Source organism: Brienomyrus brachyistius, chromosome 12 (assembly GCF_023856365.1).
Source record: "Brienomyrus brachyistius isolate T26 chromosome 12, BBRACH_0.4, whole genome shotgun sequence".
In the NCBI taxonomy this organism is placed as follows: Eukaryota; Metazoa; Chordata; class Actinopteri; order Osteoglossiformes; family Mormyridae; genus Brienomyrus; species Brienomyrus brachyistius.
The window spans coordinates 6,790,211-6,806,450 of NC_064544.1; the positions used below are offsets into that span (position 1 = coordinate 6,790,211).

Consider the following 16,240-nt stretch of genomic DNA (forward strand, 5'->3'; position numbering starts at 1 on the left):
TATCATTGCAGCTTTTCACTCGGACCCTCAAGTTATTTGTTTCAGTTAAACACATGTGACATAATATTTTTAAAATAAGCAATAAATTCATAGTAAAAATATGATATACTCTTCTCATATAGCTTTTGGTATAAGAAAATGCATATTAGGTATTTGTGATATTATTTTCCATACACTGTCTGACTTTTTTAGTGAGTGAGAGAGTATGTGTATACTCTCTCACTCACTAAAAAACACACACACACACACACACACACACACACACACACAGACACACACACACTGAGGTCACTGTCAATCCGGTCACACATTCTCCCCGCAGTACACAAATCAACACATCTTATCAAAAGGTTCCTCCTAGCCAAGACAAACATGCTTATGCTTTTCCCAGTGAACACCCCCTCCACTCCCACGAAGGCCCCCGTGAACCCCTACATGGGGGGGAGGGGGGGGGGCAGCCCTGAAGGCACTGTTCCCGTGCGAAAAGTGCAGGAACTTTTAGAGAGCCGCTCCTCTCCTGAAACGCCTCAACATGATCGATGCAGAGCTTCTCCAAGACCACTGGGAACCAGGCTGCAGGCTCCCTGGGGCAGATGTGGGCCTGTGCCTGTACTGTGGGGGGGGGGGGGGGGAGTGCTGCTAGGACTCGGTGGGGTGACGCTTGACAACAGAGAAAGTACTAACGACCCCCCAGCCCTGGGATCAGGAGACCGTATGGACGAGCTGTCGACATACTCCCCCCCCCATCATGGGACAGTGCTCTCAATCCCATTGGCTGATGTAAGGAAGCCTCATACACGAAAAGGCATAAAATGACAGGCAGGGCGTGATGGTCGGCAAGGAGCGACTGACATTTTTCGAGCATCTTAGCCACAAGGAAGCTGTGCCTCAGATCCATATTTTATAAAGGGGGGCTTGTTGTTAACCTGGGTTAGAGTTAGGAATCCTGTGTACTCGCTCGACACCCCTCGGTGACCACAGAAAAACACGCAGCGATGTGTGGGCCACAATACGTGGCCTGTGTGATGGTGACTCAGTCCAGAGTTCCCAGAGGACCCGGCCCAGGAGGAGAGCCGGCAGGGGCTCGGGCTCCTGGCGGACCTGGCCAAGGTGGAAAGCCGGCAGGGGCCCAGGCTCCTGGTGGACCTGGCCAAGGTGGAAAGCCGGCAGGGGCCCGGGCTCCCAGGGGACCCGGCCACGGAGGAGGGCCGGCAGGGGTTCGGGCTCTTGGCGGACCTGGCCAAGGTGGAAAGCCGGCAGGGGCCCGGGCTCCTGGCGGACCTGGCCAAGGTGGAAAGCCGGAAGGGGCTCGGGCTCCCGGGCGACCCAGCCACAGAGGAGAGACGGCAGGGGTCCGGGCTCTATGAGCCGATCCAGTGTATCATCACGGCTGCTCTGATGAGGAACCTTCATCAGCTTCTGTCTCGATCAAAGACAGGAACATGACCCATCACGCAGCGTGGGCAATTCGATTAGGCTCTGTAACCCACAAAGGATCCTCTGATGGCATCTCACAGACCAATGATGCAGCTGTACTGAGAACCTCACACAGGACTACAGGTTTTGTGTGACTGAAAGAGCGATTAACTGCAAACGGACTGAAGGACAGTGCATGAGAGAGACAATGTGCGACAACCCAGACGAACACTGTGCTATGTCCAGCTATCATACCAGAAGCCGCAGTAACAGACAAAAACGCAGAGAAATCCTCAAAGCACAGCGACAAGAGTCTGCTGAAGAGGGTACAAAGCTTGGGTCTGATTCAGGTGGTAAAAACATGGTAATCATGGTGAAATCATGGCTATGCAGACCTTTTTCTGCTAGTGGACATTAGTGGCTAGTCTTTTAGCCTTAAAATGCATTACCACCTGAATCATTTATTAATGTCGAGTCGGCCTGTATCAGTACAGCTAACCCCAACCCTGAGAACACAGACAGATCCTGTCTGTACCTCATATCCTGAATCGGAGGAAGGTAAGAGGGCTGCCAGCGATTCCCGACCAGAATCATCGGGCAGAGTGGGTGGAAAACGGGGTCGGCACAGCCGCCCTGGCGAGTCCTACACCCCCCCGTTTCATAAGGCTGCTCTTTAACTACAAAGTGCGGCCCCCCCTGGCACGCGCCGTGTAGCTCGCCGCCACGACTCAGCACTCTTTTCACACAGCGTAAGCCTGGCCCTGGGGGGACCCAGCTGCTCGGGGGGTGCCAGGAGCGTTTTTTATAACGAAGCGGCAGCTATATTCCTGTCTGATTAAATAATCAGCCCCCGTGGGCTCTCCCCCCCCACCAGACACTCATGTCTTCTCCAGGGGGGAGGCTGGCCCTGGTTGCCATGCTTGCTGCCTCACTGTGGATATAGTGTGAAACGTGACAGACCGGTATTATCGGCGGCTTTTTGCATGTATCAAACCGCCACCACGATGCACCAAACCACCACCGACTGCACCACCTCACACCGGAGCAGCCGCTCTCCTCCCGGCCTTCCCCGCATTCCAGGCCTCCCGTGGTAGCAGGAATAAATCAAGCTGTTTCTCTTTGCGAGGTGCACCTCCCCCCCCCCCCCCCCCCCAGACACACGGTCCTCATTGTGAGCAGCTCTCCTTTCTGCCGGGGCGAGAAGGACGCCGCCATTTGCTCGCTGGAGCTTCTGTTGTTGCTGTTGTTTTGTCCTCTGGGCTTCGGCTGGGGGGTGCTGGGGAATAGCTGTCTGAGCTGTTCCGAGGTCAGTCTGCCGCACATGACAGCTGCTGCCTTGCTACAAGCGAGGAATCAATACCCGCGAAAGGCAGCGGTGCCCTTGGTGCGAAGCGGCGGGGGCTCGGCGATGCCTGACATGTTTCCAGGCCGTCTGTTCTCTCAGGCTTGCGGGCAGCATCCTACCTGCTCCACACCAGGGTGTGGGGGGGGGGGTTCTCCGCCCCATATTCCCTAACAGCCCCCCCCCGACATTTGTGCCGAGGCTTGTGGAGCTGGTACATGTGAGCACCTAGCTGCACTGCGCACCGGGCTCCGTCCAGCCCCATCCTGATGGAGATCGCTGGGTAACAGGAAGCCGCATACTGGGACCGCGGCACCTTGGATGATCTCGGCTCCAGGACTGGATCAGAAGCTAATTATGGGAGAGCAGAAACAGAGCGAGACAGCTCGGGCCACATGAGACTGGAGGGGGGGCAGGCCGCGGGCCGTCTTTATACACACGGATTCCCACCCTGTAAGGGGCCGGCAAGGCCCACACAGGCGGGGGCAGGTGGGGGAGTCAGTGCCGCTGAAACACGCTCATTAACTCAGCAGCCGCCGGGGCCTGTTAACTTCAGCAGACGCGACGCCTCGCTCTCCGGGACTGTGTGCAGGCGCCTCCCCCACCAGCCGCCCGCATCCCAGCCACCCCTACGCCAGGAGAGCATCCCTCTGTAAACACACGCAAAGCCTCGCATGGTGACTTTAACTGGCTCCGGTCTAGCGGAGTAAGGAGGACGTGTCAGATAAAAGAGCCACTTTAAGGAATTAGATATTGAACCCTTCATAAAAGGAGGCCCTCTGGCCCCTGGGGTGTCTAGCGTGAGCAAGACCGACAGCCTCAGCAGAGCAAAGCGGCAGCAGAGCTCCCGGTGTCAGACGGACGTGAAGGCCTGAGCTTCAGAGGGTCTGTGTAGGGAGAGTTCATGGACACATCCAGCTGACCAAAGAACAAGATGACCTGAAACCAGCAGGTACCACCAACACTTCTTTAGATCAGCCAAAGAAAAGCTTCCCATTCTTTTCCAGAGACAGCAAGACCGAGCAAGAACTTCACAGATGTTCCTCCACCACATCTTCACGGGCATGGAGGCTGCACCACAGCCTGATCCCATAGATGCAACCTGATAGAGACCAGGTGTTCATCAGACACACCTTCAGATGGTAATGGCTCCTCACAAGAAGACAGAATAGCTACATATACGGAAACATAAGGTCGCTTCCAACTGCATTTAGCAGGAAAGGTTTGGATGAGGACGTGTCTCCAGAATGAGACACACTGGCAGGGTAGCTGGCAGAGGGGAAATTGACAAATTCATGGTTTTGCTGGCTTGTGACAGAGATACAGCTAAAAAGGAGCTGGCAGTATGAGAACTGCACCATCCTCACACAGCAAGAAGAGCTCAAAGGTCTCCACCTGGATCTGCACCATTCTCAAGCAGCAGGAGCCGCCCTATGAACTCCACCTAAAACCACACCATCCTCAAGTAGCACGAATAACCCAAAAATCTCCACCTAGAACCGCACCATCCTCAACAGCAGGAAGAGTCCAAAGATCTCCACTGAGAACCGCATTGTCCTCAAGCAACAGCAATGTCCCCCTGAACATCAAACTTCAGGGAGATTATGGACTCTGTAACACAGGAGTTAGACCTGGAGAGCCGCCACACAGCATTCCTGGCCTCACAGCAGACAGGTCTGCCTGAATGGCAGCATTTCCTTCCCCGCTTTGCTTTTAAAGGATCCAGCTTTCATGTGAATTAAAAGAGGAAGCCATTGATTTCCCCACTGCTAACCTTTGCAACTTAATCCTCAGATACGTAGAGAACATAGTGTCCTGTCGATATGTTTTCAACTAAGTGACCAGACTGTACTGTCCCCTACGGGGGTGGGGGGTGGGTGACAGATTAACAGGCACAGATATATCAATCATGCTTCTTTTGGAAAAGCCGCATTCAGAGTCACAGACCAACAAGGCTTTACAGCATCAGAAATCTTTGATCAGAGACTCAACAAACTTGAGTGTAAATGATTAAACACATGTGGAATTCTGGACATTACATTTATGAATAGTTCATTTCTTATCCGTACTGATGATTGCGTCTTATATCTGCTAAAAAAAGATAAGCATTGCGGTTTCCCAGTCCACACATTTAGGTCTCACATACATGTCCCATCATGCACCCTGTCAGCCAGACGGCCATCCTGGGGTTCCTCAGGGACCGGACTCCCCTGTGGCCACGGCCATGGCAGGAAAAGCAGAGCCTCCACCACTCATCTGTTTCCAGTTTCTTGCAGACATTCACGTTTCATTGCCTGCTCTAGTATTTCATGGCTGGTTAAGCGAGCGGTTTGCTTTCATATAAACTGTGCCTCTAACGATGGGGTACATCTCCTAAAGGACAAAAACTGATCACTCCCTCTCAGAGGAGCTGTCGATACTTACTGGGAGGTGTCTGTCCGAAGGCCACAGCTCCATGCACAGAAGAAGCAGATGTGAGATGCAGGCAGCTTGTATAGGGCTTTACAGGCTCAAGAGCATTCAAGCAAGTTAATTCAGTAGCAAACGATACTCAGAGAAATGAAAGGGGAGTTTTAATGAAAAAACGAGTGCGAATAAAGGAGAGTGGCCCAAGGTTCTGTCCTGTAAGGAAATGACAATCCATCTCTCTCTTTCCCTCCATTTCTATCAGTCCCTCTACATCTGTCATTCTGTCTCTCTCTCTGTCTCTGTATATGTCTTCTATCCATCTGTATCTGTCATTCAGTCCACCTGTATGTCTCTGTCCATCTGTTTGTGTCTCTCTATCCTTCTGTATCTTCCTCTGTATCAGTCTTAATGTCTCTATCTGTCTGTATCCATCTATCTGTCTATCAATCTGTATCTGTCATTCTATCTGTCTGTATGTCTATCTGTTTGCAACTTTGTCTCTCTGTCTTTCTATTCGTCTGCATCTATCTCTCTGCCTTTCTTTCCTTCTGTATCTGTCTCTCTGTCTGTCCCTCCTTCTGTATCTGTCTCTCTGTCTGTCTCTCCCTCTGTATCTGTCTCTCCATCTGTCTGTACATCTCTCTATCCATCTGTAACTGATTTTGTATCCGTCTCTCTATCTTTCTATCAGTTTGTATCTGTCTATGTCTTGCTATCCGTTTGTATCTGTCTCTCTATCTGTCCCTCCCTCTGTATCTGTCTCTCTGTTTGTCTCTCTATCTGTCTCTCCCTCTGTATCTGTCTCTCTGTTTGTCTCTCTATCTGTCTCTCCCTCTGTATCTGTCTCTCTGTCTGTCCCTCCTTCTGTATCTGTCTCTGTCTGCCTCTCCCTCTGTATCTGTCTCTGTCTGTCTCTCCTTCTGCATGTCTCTCTCTCTGTATCTGTCTCTCTGTTTGTCTCTCTATCTGTCTCTCCCTCTGTATCTGTCTCTCTGTTTGTCTCTCTATCTGTCTCTTCCTCTGTATCTGTCTCTCTGTCTGTCCCTCCTTCTGTATCTGTCTCTCTCTGTCTCTCCCTCTGTATCTGTCTCTCTGTCTGTCTCTCCCTCTGTATCTGTCTCTCCCTCTGTATCTGTTTCTCTCTCTGTATCTGTCTCTCTGTTTGTCTCTCTATCTGTCTCTCCCTCTGTATCTGTCTGTCTCTCCTTCTGTATCTCTCTATCTGTCTCTTCCTCTGTATCTGTCTCTCTGTCTGTCTCTCCTTCTGTATCTGTCTCTCTGTCTGTCCCTCCCTCTGTATCTGACTCTGTCTGCCTCTCCCTCTGTATCTGTCTCTCTGTCTGTCCCTCCCTCTGTATCTGCCTCTCCCTCTGTATCTGTCTCTTTCTCTGTCTGTATCTGTCTCACTATCTGTATCTGTCTCTCTGTTTATACCTTTGTATTTGCCATATCCATCTGTCACTATCCATGTCCTCTAGTTGTCATCTTCTCCCCAAAGCCAGTCTGCACACAGCATGCTCAGCATATCATAGTGTCTCCTTGCTGTCAGGAGCTTCCTGTATTTTGCCACCTGACACACACGCACCAGGGCAGGCACACACGCAAACGCGGGCACCTGGCAGACACGGGATATTGGCCCCTATTCCCAGGCTCATTTGCTCCTCATGATTTAAACGATGTCATCACACCTAATCCCAGGCCCCGCCCCCCACCACTCACAGCCAGATGTTCTGCTCCCTCCACGACCTCTCCTGCTGCTTGACGGTGGGTGACGGGTCGTCCTCTGAAGGACGCCGTCCGGATGACGAGGTCTCGGGGGGCCTTGAGGCCATCTCATATGCTGACAGATGCCCAGGCTACTAGCTGCCCCCCCCCCATGCTAATACCTCTCTACACCTCCCTCCTTTCCTGTGTCCAGGTTGTGGTTGACACCTGTAGGGCCACTGTCTGGCTCTGCTGGGTATGAATACAAGCAGAAATAAATGTAAAAGCTACAAGCTGAACGATCCAAACAAGCTGAAAGAGCTTAATGATCCAAACCAGCAGAATGAGCTGAATGATCCAAACCAGCTAAATGAGCTGAACAATCCAAACAAGTTGAAACAGCTCAATGATCCAAACAAGCTCAACAACTCAAACAAGCTAAGCTTAACGATCCAAACAAGCCGAACGATTCAAACAAACTGAACAATCCGAACAAGCCAAACAAGCTGAACGAACGAGCCAAACGGCACAAAGAAGGTTAAGAACGGGGTCTGCTCCCTGTATATAAGACGCAGTAACCTCCACAAGCTTATATATGTATGCAGTAAATACTCTGACATCACACCATGCATCTGCATTTGTAAGGCTGAAAAACACTGATTGGTTAAAAAACACACACTGCTTTTAAAAATAAAAAAAAAAAAAATCAGTTAAGAAGATTGTACCATTAAACTGCTAATATACTACTTCATGTAAAACTGCTTCCCTAAAACGTAATTATTCATATTACTTCAGATAAAACAGCCAGTCAAAATGCTATTTGGATAATCGGCATTACTAAACTGCCTGGGGTGTTAAATGTGTCTGTGCCCTTTGATGGACCGGCATCCCGTCCAGGGTGTACCCCAGCCCCGTGCCCTGTGATGGACCGGCATCCCGTCCAGGGTGTACCCCAGCCCCGTGCCCTGTGATGGACCGGCATCCCGTCCAGGGTGTACCCCAGCCCCGTATCCTGTGATGGACCGACATCCCATCCAGGGTGTACCCCAGCCCCGTACCCTGTGATGGACCGGCATCCCGTCCAGGGTGTACCCCAGCCCCGTACCCTGTGATGGACCGGCATCCCGTCCAGGGTGTACCCCAGCTCCGTGCCCTGTGATGGACCGGCATCCCGTCCAGGGTGTACCCCAGCCCCGTACCCTGTGATGGACCGGCATCCCGTCCAGGGTGTACCCCAGCCCCGTGCCCTGTGATGGACTGGCTTCCCGTCCAGGGTGTACCCCAGCCCCGTACCCTGTGATGGACCGGCATCCCGTCCAGGGTGTACCCCAGCCCCGTATCCTGTGATGGACCGACATCCCATCCAGGGTGTACCCCAGCCCCGTGCCCTGTGATGGACTGGCTTCCCGTCCAGGGTGTACCCCAGCCCCGTACCCTGTGATGGACCGACATCCCGACCAGGGTGTACCCCAGCCCCATGCCCTGTGATGGACCGGCATCCCGTCCAGGGTGTACCCCAGCTCCGTGCCCTGTGATGGACCGGCATCCCGTCCAGGGTGTACCCCAGTCCCGTGCCCTGTGATGGACTGGCATCCCGTCCAGGGTGTACCCCAGTCCCGTGCCCTGTGATGGACTGGCATCCCGTCCAGGGTGTACCCCAGTCCCGTACCCTGTGATGGACCGACATCCCGACCAGGGTGTACCCCAGCTCCGTGCCCTGTGATGGACCGGCATCCCGTCCAGGGTGTACCCCAGCTCCGTGCCCTGTGATGGACCGGCATCCCGTCCAGGGTGTACCCCGGCCCGTGCCCTGTGATGGACTGGCATCCTGTCCAGGGTGTACCCTCACCATGCAGATGTATGAATTATGTGATTTAAATGATCACACAGTGAGTTATTGACATGTGATGTTATTGCTACACAAACCTTTCAGTCAATCAGGATTTCCAAAGCGGTGTTACCTCACACACTAGGGTCAAAGTTCTGAAGCCATGTATGAATGCTGTAAAGAGGGCATGACAACAAGCGAAGCCTGACATCATGCGGCTACTAAGACACCTGGTATTTGTTTATTAATGACAGTAAATGTCCCTCCTGATATAAAAGACAGAATAGCACCTTGGAGGGTGGCAATAAGACCCCCAACACGCCCCCCGGAGCCCAAACACGCAGAGTTTCCCAGAGGGCTCTGCTGCAACGGCTCCTCTGGGTAAGGGACCATTCACGAAGAAATCGTTCTGGGTGCCGCCCGCTTCATTAGCGTAATCAGTGGCTGCCCCCCGTCAGCAGGACAGGAAGTCAGCGGGCTCATTTCACACCGTAGTTGCAAGCAGGGCCACATTACGGGGCTGCTTATGGCGAGCGATGTAGCCATTAGTGGCATGTGCCGTTAGCAAGTGGGGCAGATGGACGGCATTACGGTGGGGAGGACAGATCGATAAGCAGACGAGCTGGAGAGGTCTCGCAGAGAGGGGATGGGATGGTAACGGGGGGGGGTGGGATAAAGGCAGGGTGGTGAGCATGCTGTCCCTAAATCACCGAACAGATGCGATTGGTCCGTTAATTACAGGGAGCACCCCGCTTGTGTTTTATGGAAATTCACAGCCAGGGGCCCAGTGCATCTGATACTATGCAAGGAGATGGGTCAGAAGACGGGCCAGTCCCGTCACCACCCAGCTCCACTGAGCTCCAACACCCCCCACTGCACAGCGCGTCCCGCAGTTCAGGCCCATGCTTCACTGACACTAATACAGACCACATTTTATTCAATGCACATTAATATCTCCTCACTATTACGTCCTCAGATTAGAGGGCCTGGGCCCATCAGCCAAGTCAGTCTAATTAGCAATGCGATGTCATCTCTTTCAAATGTAGGACTTACCGGAATTAGCCCCCCATGTCCCACTGTCGGCATCGAGGGGGTCGTGTGCAGCGATAATCTGCCACTTACCAGCACGCACAAACATAAGCGAGAGCGAGCGACCTGCTGGCAGTGTGATTCAATGACGAGAGGAATGGTGTATTTCAAAGGCAGCAAGGCATGTGGCTCAGTGAGGGAGGGGGGTCAAACTACACCAGGAGAGCAACCTGCGTCCTGTCTGCCGACACCCGAGGTGCTGCATGACGACCTTCACAGGAAGAGCGGAGATCTACAGCATGCTCGGAAATACACGTCTCTCTGTCTGCCTGGACGCACGTCTCTCTGTCTGCCTGCTAAATTACCTGCTATTTGCACTCTCTCTCACTCCCTCCCTCTCACTCACTCACATTCTCACTGATTCTTACACTCTCACTTGCCCCTTCTCTCACTTCCTATCACTTGTTCACTCCCTTAGTCTCCCTCATTCTCATACTCTCTTACACTCCTAATTCTCTCACTCACTCACACTCTCACACATTCTCACACTCTCACTTGTTCCTTCTCTCACTCTTTCACCTTAGTCTCACTCATTCTCATTTACACTCCTAATTCTCATTCATTCTCACACTCACTCGCCACTTCTTCATACTTGCTCACTCTTTCACTCATTTTTACACTCTCGTACACTCCAGTTTCTCTCACCTCTCTTACTCACATTCTTGCTCACTAGCTGTGCTGTCACTCCCTGGCACTCAGGCTTGCTCTCCATGCCCCGCTGCACTTAGATGCTCTGAGGTGTGCTCTCCTCAGAACCACTCTAATGAAGCACCGGGATCCTCTGAATCTGCTAGCCGGCAGAGAAAAACCGTGTCTCTGAGCCGACAGAGCCCCCCCGCCCGTCCCCCCGTTCCCCCACTGCCAAGCTCAGGGCCCAAACAAAAGCCAGGGAGCCTCAGTAATGAATGTTCCAGAAAGTCCTGTGCACACACGTTCATAATCTCTCAGACACTCCGTGTACGACATTCGCGTTCATGCTCTGGCTTAACGGCACAGAAATGCTGGAAAAACGTAACAGAAACAGGAAATGAAAGTGAAATCTCTGTGAACACATGGCGTGCTGAACCCCCCCCCACACACACACATCCAGAGCCACGGCGTCATACAGTACCATGAGGCGAGCCAGCCAGGGTCCCGGCGCATGAAGCCCAGACTATGCGTGGCCCCCGCCAGTCCCTCTCTCTCTGCTGCCTCTGTCCGCCTCCCCCCTGCTGTATCGCGTCTGGCTGACCACCGTATAGCCGTGTGCGTGAGACTGAGATCTCTCAGAGTGACTAAGTGACTGTCACCCTCAGTCTAACAGCCCCCCTCCCCCCGCACATGATCGCTCTCTCTCTCTCGATCGAGCGTGTGAGAGACCTCCCCACCGGCCCCCACTGAGCAGCCCCCGCCAGGGCAATCCAACGCACTCCTGCACATAAAACATTCATGCGACTTGGTGACGGAGCACAATGCAACTTCCCTGCTTCAACCTGAAAGGAATGTGAGTCACTATAGACTGTGTCATGCTGCCGTAAAAGTCCGGCGACAGACACTCAGCCTGTCAGGGTCCCCTCCCCTTACCATCGAGATAAGGACTCGCGGGGGGAGGGTCACGATGGCAGACCTGCTCCTGTGGCTGATCATGCCAATACACTGAGGAGACTACTGGACGAGGGTTAGGGTAAACACAGATAAAAGGAGAGGCAGGCAGAGTGAGACAGAGTGAGACAGAGAGACAGAAACAGAGAGTGAGATTCACAGATGCACAAGTATTCACACACACACACACATACACGTATTCATATCTTTATGGGGACTCTCCATTCATTTCTATGAGCAGAAGCATAATTCCAACAATGATAACATTAACCCCTAACCCTGTAAGTAACCAAACAAATTACAAGAGTTTTGGCATTTTTAGTTGATTTATTACATCCACAGCATTCTTCTAAAAATGGGGACCTTCTATGGGGACCAGAAAAATGGCCCCCACAATGTCAAAATAACAAGTTTTTGTCACATTGTAGGGGCCAAATATCCCTACAAAGTAATATATCCTTGATTCCCCCCCCCAACCCACACAAACAAAGGGCTGCACTGTTGGGGTCTGGTGACCCGACAACCACCAGAACGCAGCAGATCACGCTGGATCATTAACAGGCCCAGAATGCAATAATATGCTAGTGGGCGGAGCTACAGGGGCCTTAATATGATCATTTATACCCAATCAGACGGCAAAACCAGCAGGCGGACAGTAAATACCACGCTAATGTGTCTCTGCTTCTCATACCGAAACACATCTCATATGCAGACAGCGCAACGGAACCATCAGAGAAGATTCCGTCAAAGAAAAAGAATTTTCTGGAACCTGTGCTGATCGTGTTGTGGTTATCACCAGAATTTGTAATCGCATTTAATTCCCTCTGACTGCACAGCTGTTGATCTTTACCATTGATCAGTTTCCTACAAACCAAATGTAGAAATGTACTTAATTCCACATTTTTTGCTGAAATATTGTTGATCAATTTCCAGGCCAATCTTATTTAAAGTTTTTTTTTATAAGTAGTTGATGATATTCCAGGACATTCTTTCAAAGAGATCCAGTCTCATGTTGATAAATCACTGGTCACCAAGTATAACACACACACACACACACACACACACACACAGACAGACACACACACACAGACACAGACACACACACACACAGATTTGCAATTATATCTTTGTGGGGACTGTCTATTAATTTCTGTGGGGAAAACACAACATGACGACAATAAAGCAATTTTTGGAATTTTTACTTTTTGATTGCATTCACAGATTTTTGTGGAGACCTGAAAAATGGTCCCCACAACATCAAAAAAACTGGCTATTATTATATAACCCTAAACCACACACACGCACAGACAGAAACAGACAGACAGACAGACACACACAGACACATACATACAGACAGATACAGACAGACAGGCAAACACACACAGACACATACAGACAGACAGAAACAGACAGACAGGCAAACACACACAGACACATACAGACAGACAGATACAGACAGACAGGTAAACACACACAGACACATACGCACAGACAGATACAGACAGACAGGCAGACACACACAGACAGATACAGAAGATGCCTCTATGCAAGCAACACCCTCGACGCACTGGAAGCCCTCAACATGCATTTGTGGCCCCTCCTCTAAGCCGGGGGGGCACTCTATCAGACTGAGATGTTGCATCCAGGCCCCCCCTCAGAGCAATGGGGGGCCTCCATGTGACTAAACCGACAGTGAATGAGAACCATACAGGGATTCATCCACAGGCAGATGGGAACATAACTGGACCCAATGGCCCACCTGGGACAACGGGGGATGCCCCGGACCCAATGGCCCATTAGGAACTATGGGGAACGCTCCGGACCCAACAGCCCACCTGGGACCACAGGGGACGCCCCGGACCCAATGGCCAATTGGGAACTATGGGGATTGATCCAGAACCAACGGCCCACCTGGAACCACAGGGGATGCTCTGGACCCAACGGCCTGTCCAGGACCACGAGGGACGCACTGGACCCAACGGCCCCTCCGGAACCACAGGTGATGCTCAGGACCCAATGGCCCCTCCGGAACCACAGGTGATGCTCCAGACCCAACAGCAAGTCCAGAACCACATGCAATGCTCTGGACACAACAGCCAGTCTAGGACCATGGAGGACACTCTGGCCCAAGGAACTTGCCCCCCAGCCTTTTTCATTTCCCAATAAGGAGGACAAGGAGGGGGAGGTGGAGGGAGAGCAAAGTTACTACAGCTACACAGACGCACTGTAAACATGGCAGGATGCCGGCATGTGACCGCGTTCAGGGTCCCGCTGGGGGGGATTTTCTGCAACGGCGTGTGTGGCCCAGCTGCATGGACACAGAGCAGGGAGAGAAGGAGGGGAGGGGCAGCAGATTGTTCCGGAGAGAAACAGCCCAAGGCAGCCGAACTGCCGGCCCAGCGCTGCTAATTCAGCATTTTAGTGAATCAATGCCATGGGCAGAGCAGTGATGGCGGCGCTGTGGGCGGTTTTATGGACGCTACGCGGGGTGTGATTGGGGGGGGCGGGGGGGTATAACATGTTCATTTATACAGGCTGCTCCGGCGGTAAGCGTCATCCGTCACGCGTGCCCCCCCTCCCGTGCTCTCTTAGCGTGTGAGTAATAACAGAAAGTGACAGCAGAACAGAGGGGCCCAAACATGTCTGTCACAAGGGCCCTGACCCGGGCGAGGACAGCACCCCCGGTGGCAGGTGAAGGACGGCGCGGCCATGCCTGTCATGCCATGTGACAGCCAGGACCACAGAAGCTCAGTGGGGGGGGGGGGGGACTTGTAGGCGAGGCAGTGACACCCCTGTCCCAGCATCTTCAGGCGGCATACAGTCCCCTCACCCTGACTGAGATTCGCTGTAAAAACTGACTTACTCTGGGTGTCAGACTGACGCCTTTCCTTATGGGGGGCACACTGATGCAACCCTATGGGTTACGGTCAGCAAGCACATGAGCGCTATGTGTGAACATGTCATCCTGCCTGTCATGCAGCATGTGACTCTCCAGGGGTTTACGTTCGCTGACTGTCTGAGGGACCTGTGCCATCTGGGCTGTGTTCATGCACACTGACTATCTGTGTGGTGCCGTGTGAAGCTGCAGGGATGGTGTTCATGCTCACTGGCTGTCTGCAAGACCTGTGTGACTCTCCACGGGCTGTGTGCACGCTCAATAACTGTCTGCAGAACCCATGTTTTGTGACTCTCCTGGCCCAGTGTTCATGCTCGCTGACTCTCTGTGCGGCACCGTGTGACTCTCCAGGGGTTGTGTTCACACTCGCTGACTGTCTGCACGACCCGCGCCGTGTGACTCTCCAAGGACTGTGTTCACACTCGCTGACTGTCTGCACGACCTGCGCCGTGTGACTCTCCAGGGGCTGTGTTCACACTCACTGACTGTCTGCACAACCCGCGTCGTGTGACTCTCCAGGGACTGTGTTCACACTCGCTGACTGTCTGCACGACCCGCGCCGTGTGAATCTCCAAGGGCTGTGTTCACACTCGCTGACTGTCTGCACGACCCGCGCCGTGTGAATCTCCAAGGACTGTGTTCACACTCGCTGACTGTCTGTACGACCTGTGCCATGTGACTCTCCAAGGACTGTGTTCACACTCGCTGATTGTCTGCACGACCCGCGCCGTGTGAATCTCCAAGGACTGTGTTCACACTCGCTGACTGTCTGCACGACCCGCGCCGTGTGAATCTCCAAGGACTGTGTTCACACTCGCTGACTGTCTGTACGACCTGTGCCATGTGACTCTCCAAGGACTGTGTTCACACTCGCTGATTGTCTGCACGACCCGCGCCGTGTGAATCTCCAAGGACTGTGTTCACACTCGCTGACTGTCTGTACGACCCGCGCCGTGTGAATCTCCAAGGACTGTGTTCACACTCGCTGACTGTCTGTACGACCCGCGCCGTGTGACTCTCCAGGGACTGTGTTCACACTCGCTGACTGTCTGCACGACCCGTGCCGTGTGAATCTCCAAGGACTGTGTTCACACTCGCTGACTGTCTGTACGACCCGCGCCGTGTGACTCTCCAGGGACTGTGTTCACACTCGCTGACTGTCTGCACGACCCGCGCCGTGTGACTCTCCAGGGACTGTGTTCACACTCACTGACTGTCTGCACGACCCGTGCCATGTGAATCTCCAAGGACTGTGTTCACACTCGCTGACTGTCTGTACGACCTGTGCCATGTGACTCTCCAAGGACTGTGTTCACACTCACTGACTGTCTGCACGACCCGCGCCGTGTGAATCTCCAAGTACTGTGTTCACACTCGCTGACTGTCTGTACGACCCGCGCCGTGTGACTCTCCAGGGGCTGTGTTCACACTCGCTCACTGTCTGCACGACCTGCGCCATGTGAATCTCCAAGTACTGTGTTCACACTCGCTCACTGTCTGCACGACCCGCGCCGTGTGACTCTCCAGGGGCTGTGTTCACGCTTGCTGACTGTCTGCACGACCCGCGCCGTGTGACTCTCTAGGGGCTGTGTTCACACTCGCTGACTGTTTGTGGGACTGATCGGTGAGTGACCTGTAAAATAACAGTGTTCTGACACATCGTAATGCTTACAGCATGGCCTTTCAGAGTGGCCTAACACTCTCAGGAAATACATTCCATCGCAGTAAAGGACTTGCCACTTTCTGCTGATCATAATTGTTCCTCATGGCACAGTAAATACAGCATGGTAATTAAGAGCCCCCACTTAATTAAAAATAAAACCCAGCGATAATGTGACAGAGAGCCCAGGCCCCACACAGAGACTCTCTCCTGCCAGCCCCAGCTCCACGGCGCCCCCCCCCCCCCCGATTATGCTGTCGTTTTCCCAGATGGACTCTATTCTTATCGTGGTGGCACAGTTAATCCCCACCCCTT

At 52.7% G+C, this 16,240-nt stretch overlaps 1 protein-coding gene across 4 annotated transcripts in view; it reads right to left on the reverse strand.

Annotated features, from left to right (window-relative positions):
• Positions 1–16,240, reverse strand: part of LOC125705092 (zinc finger protein basonuclin-2-like) — a 74,746-nt gene that overhangs the window by 50,061 nt on the left and 8,445 nt on the right. The window contains exon 1 of one of the 4 annotated variants that reach the window (XM_048971445.1): positions 10,900–11,066. The exons of 2 other annotated variants lie outside the window; for them this stretch is intronic. In XM_048971445.1, coding sequence (XP_048827402.1) covers positions 10,900–10,902 — 3 coding nt within the window. In that variant the 5' untranslated portion in view covers positions 10,903–11,066. Of the gene's footprint in view, positions 1–9,752; positions 9,848–10,899; positions 11,067–16,240 lie in introns of those variants that run through there. One more of the 4 variants, XM_048971444.1, reaches the window with a different exon arrangement.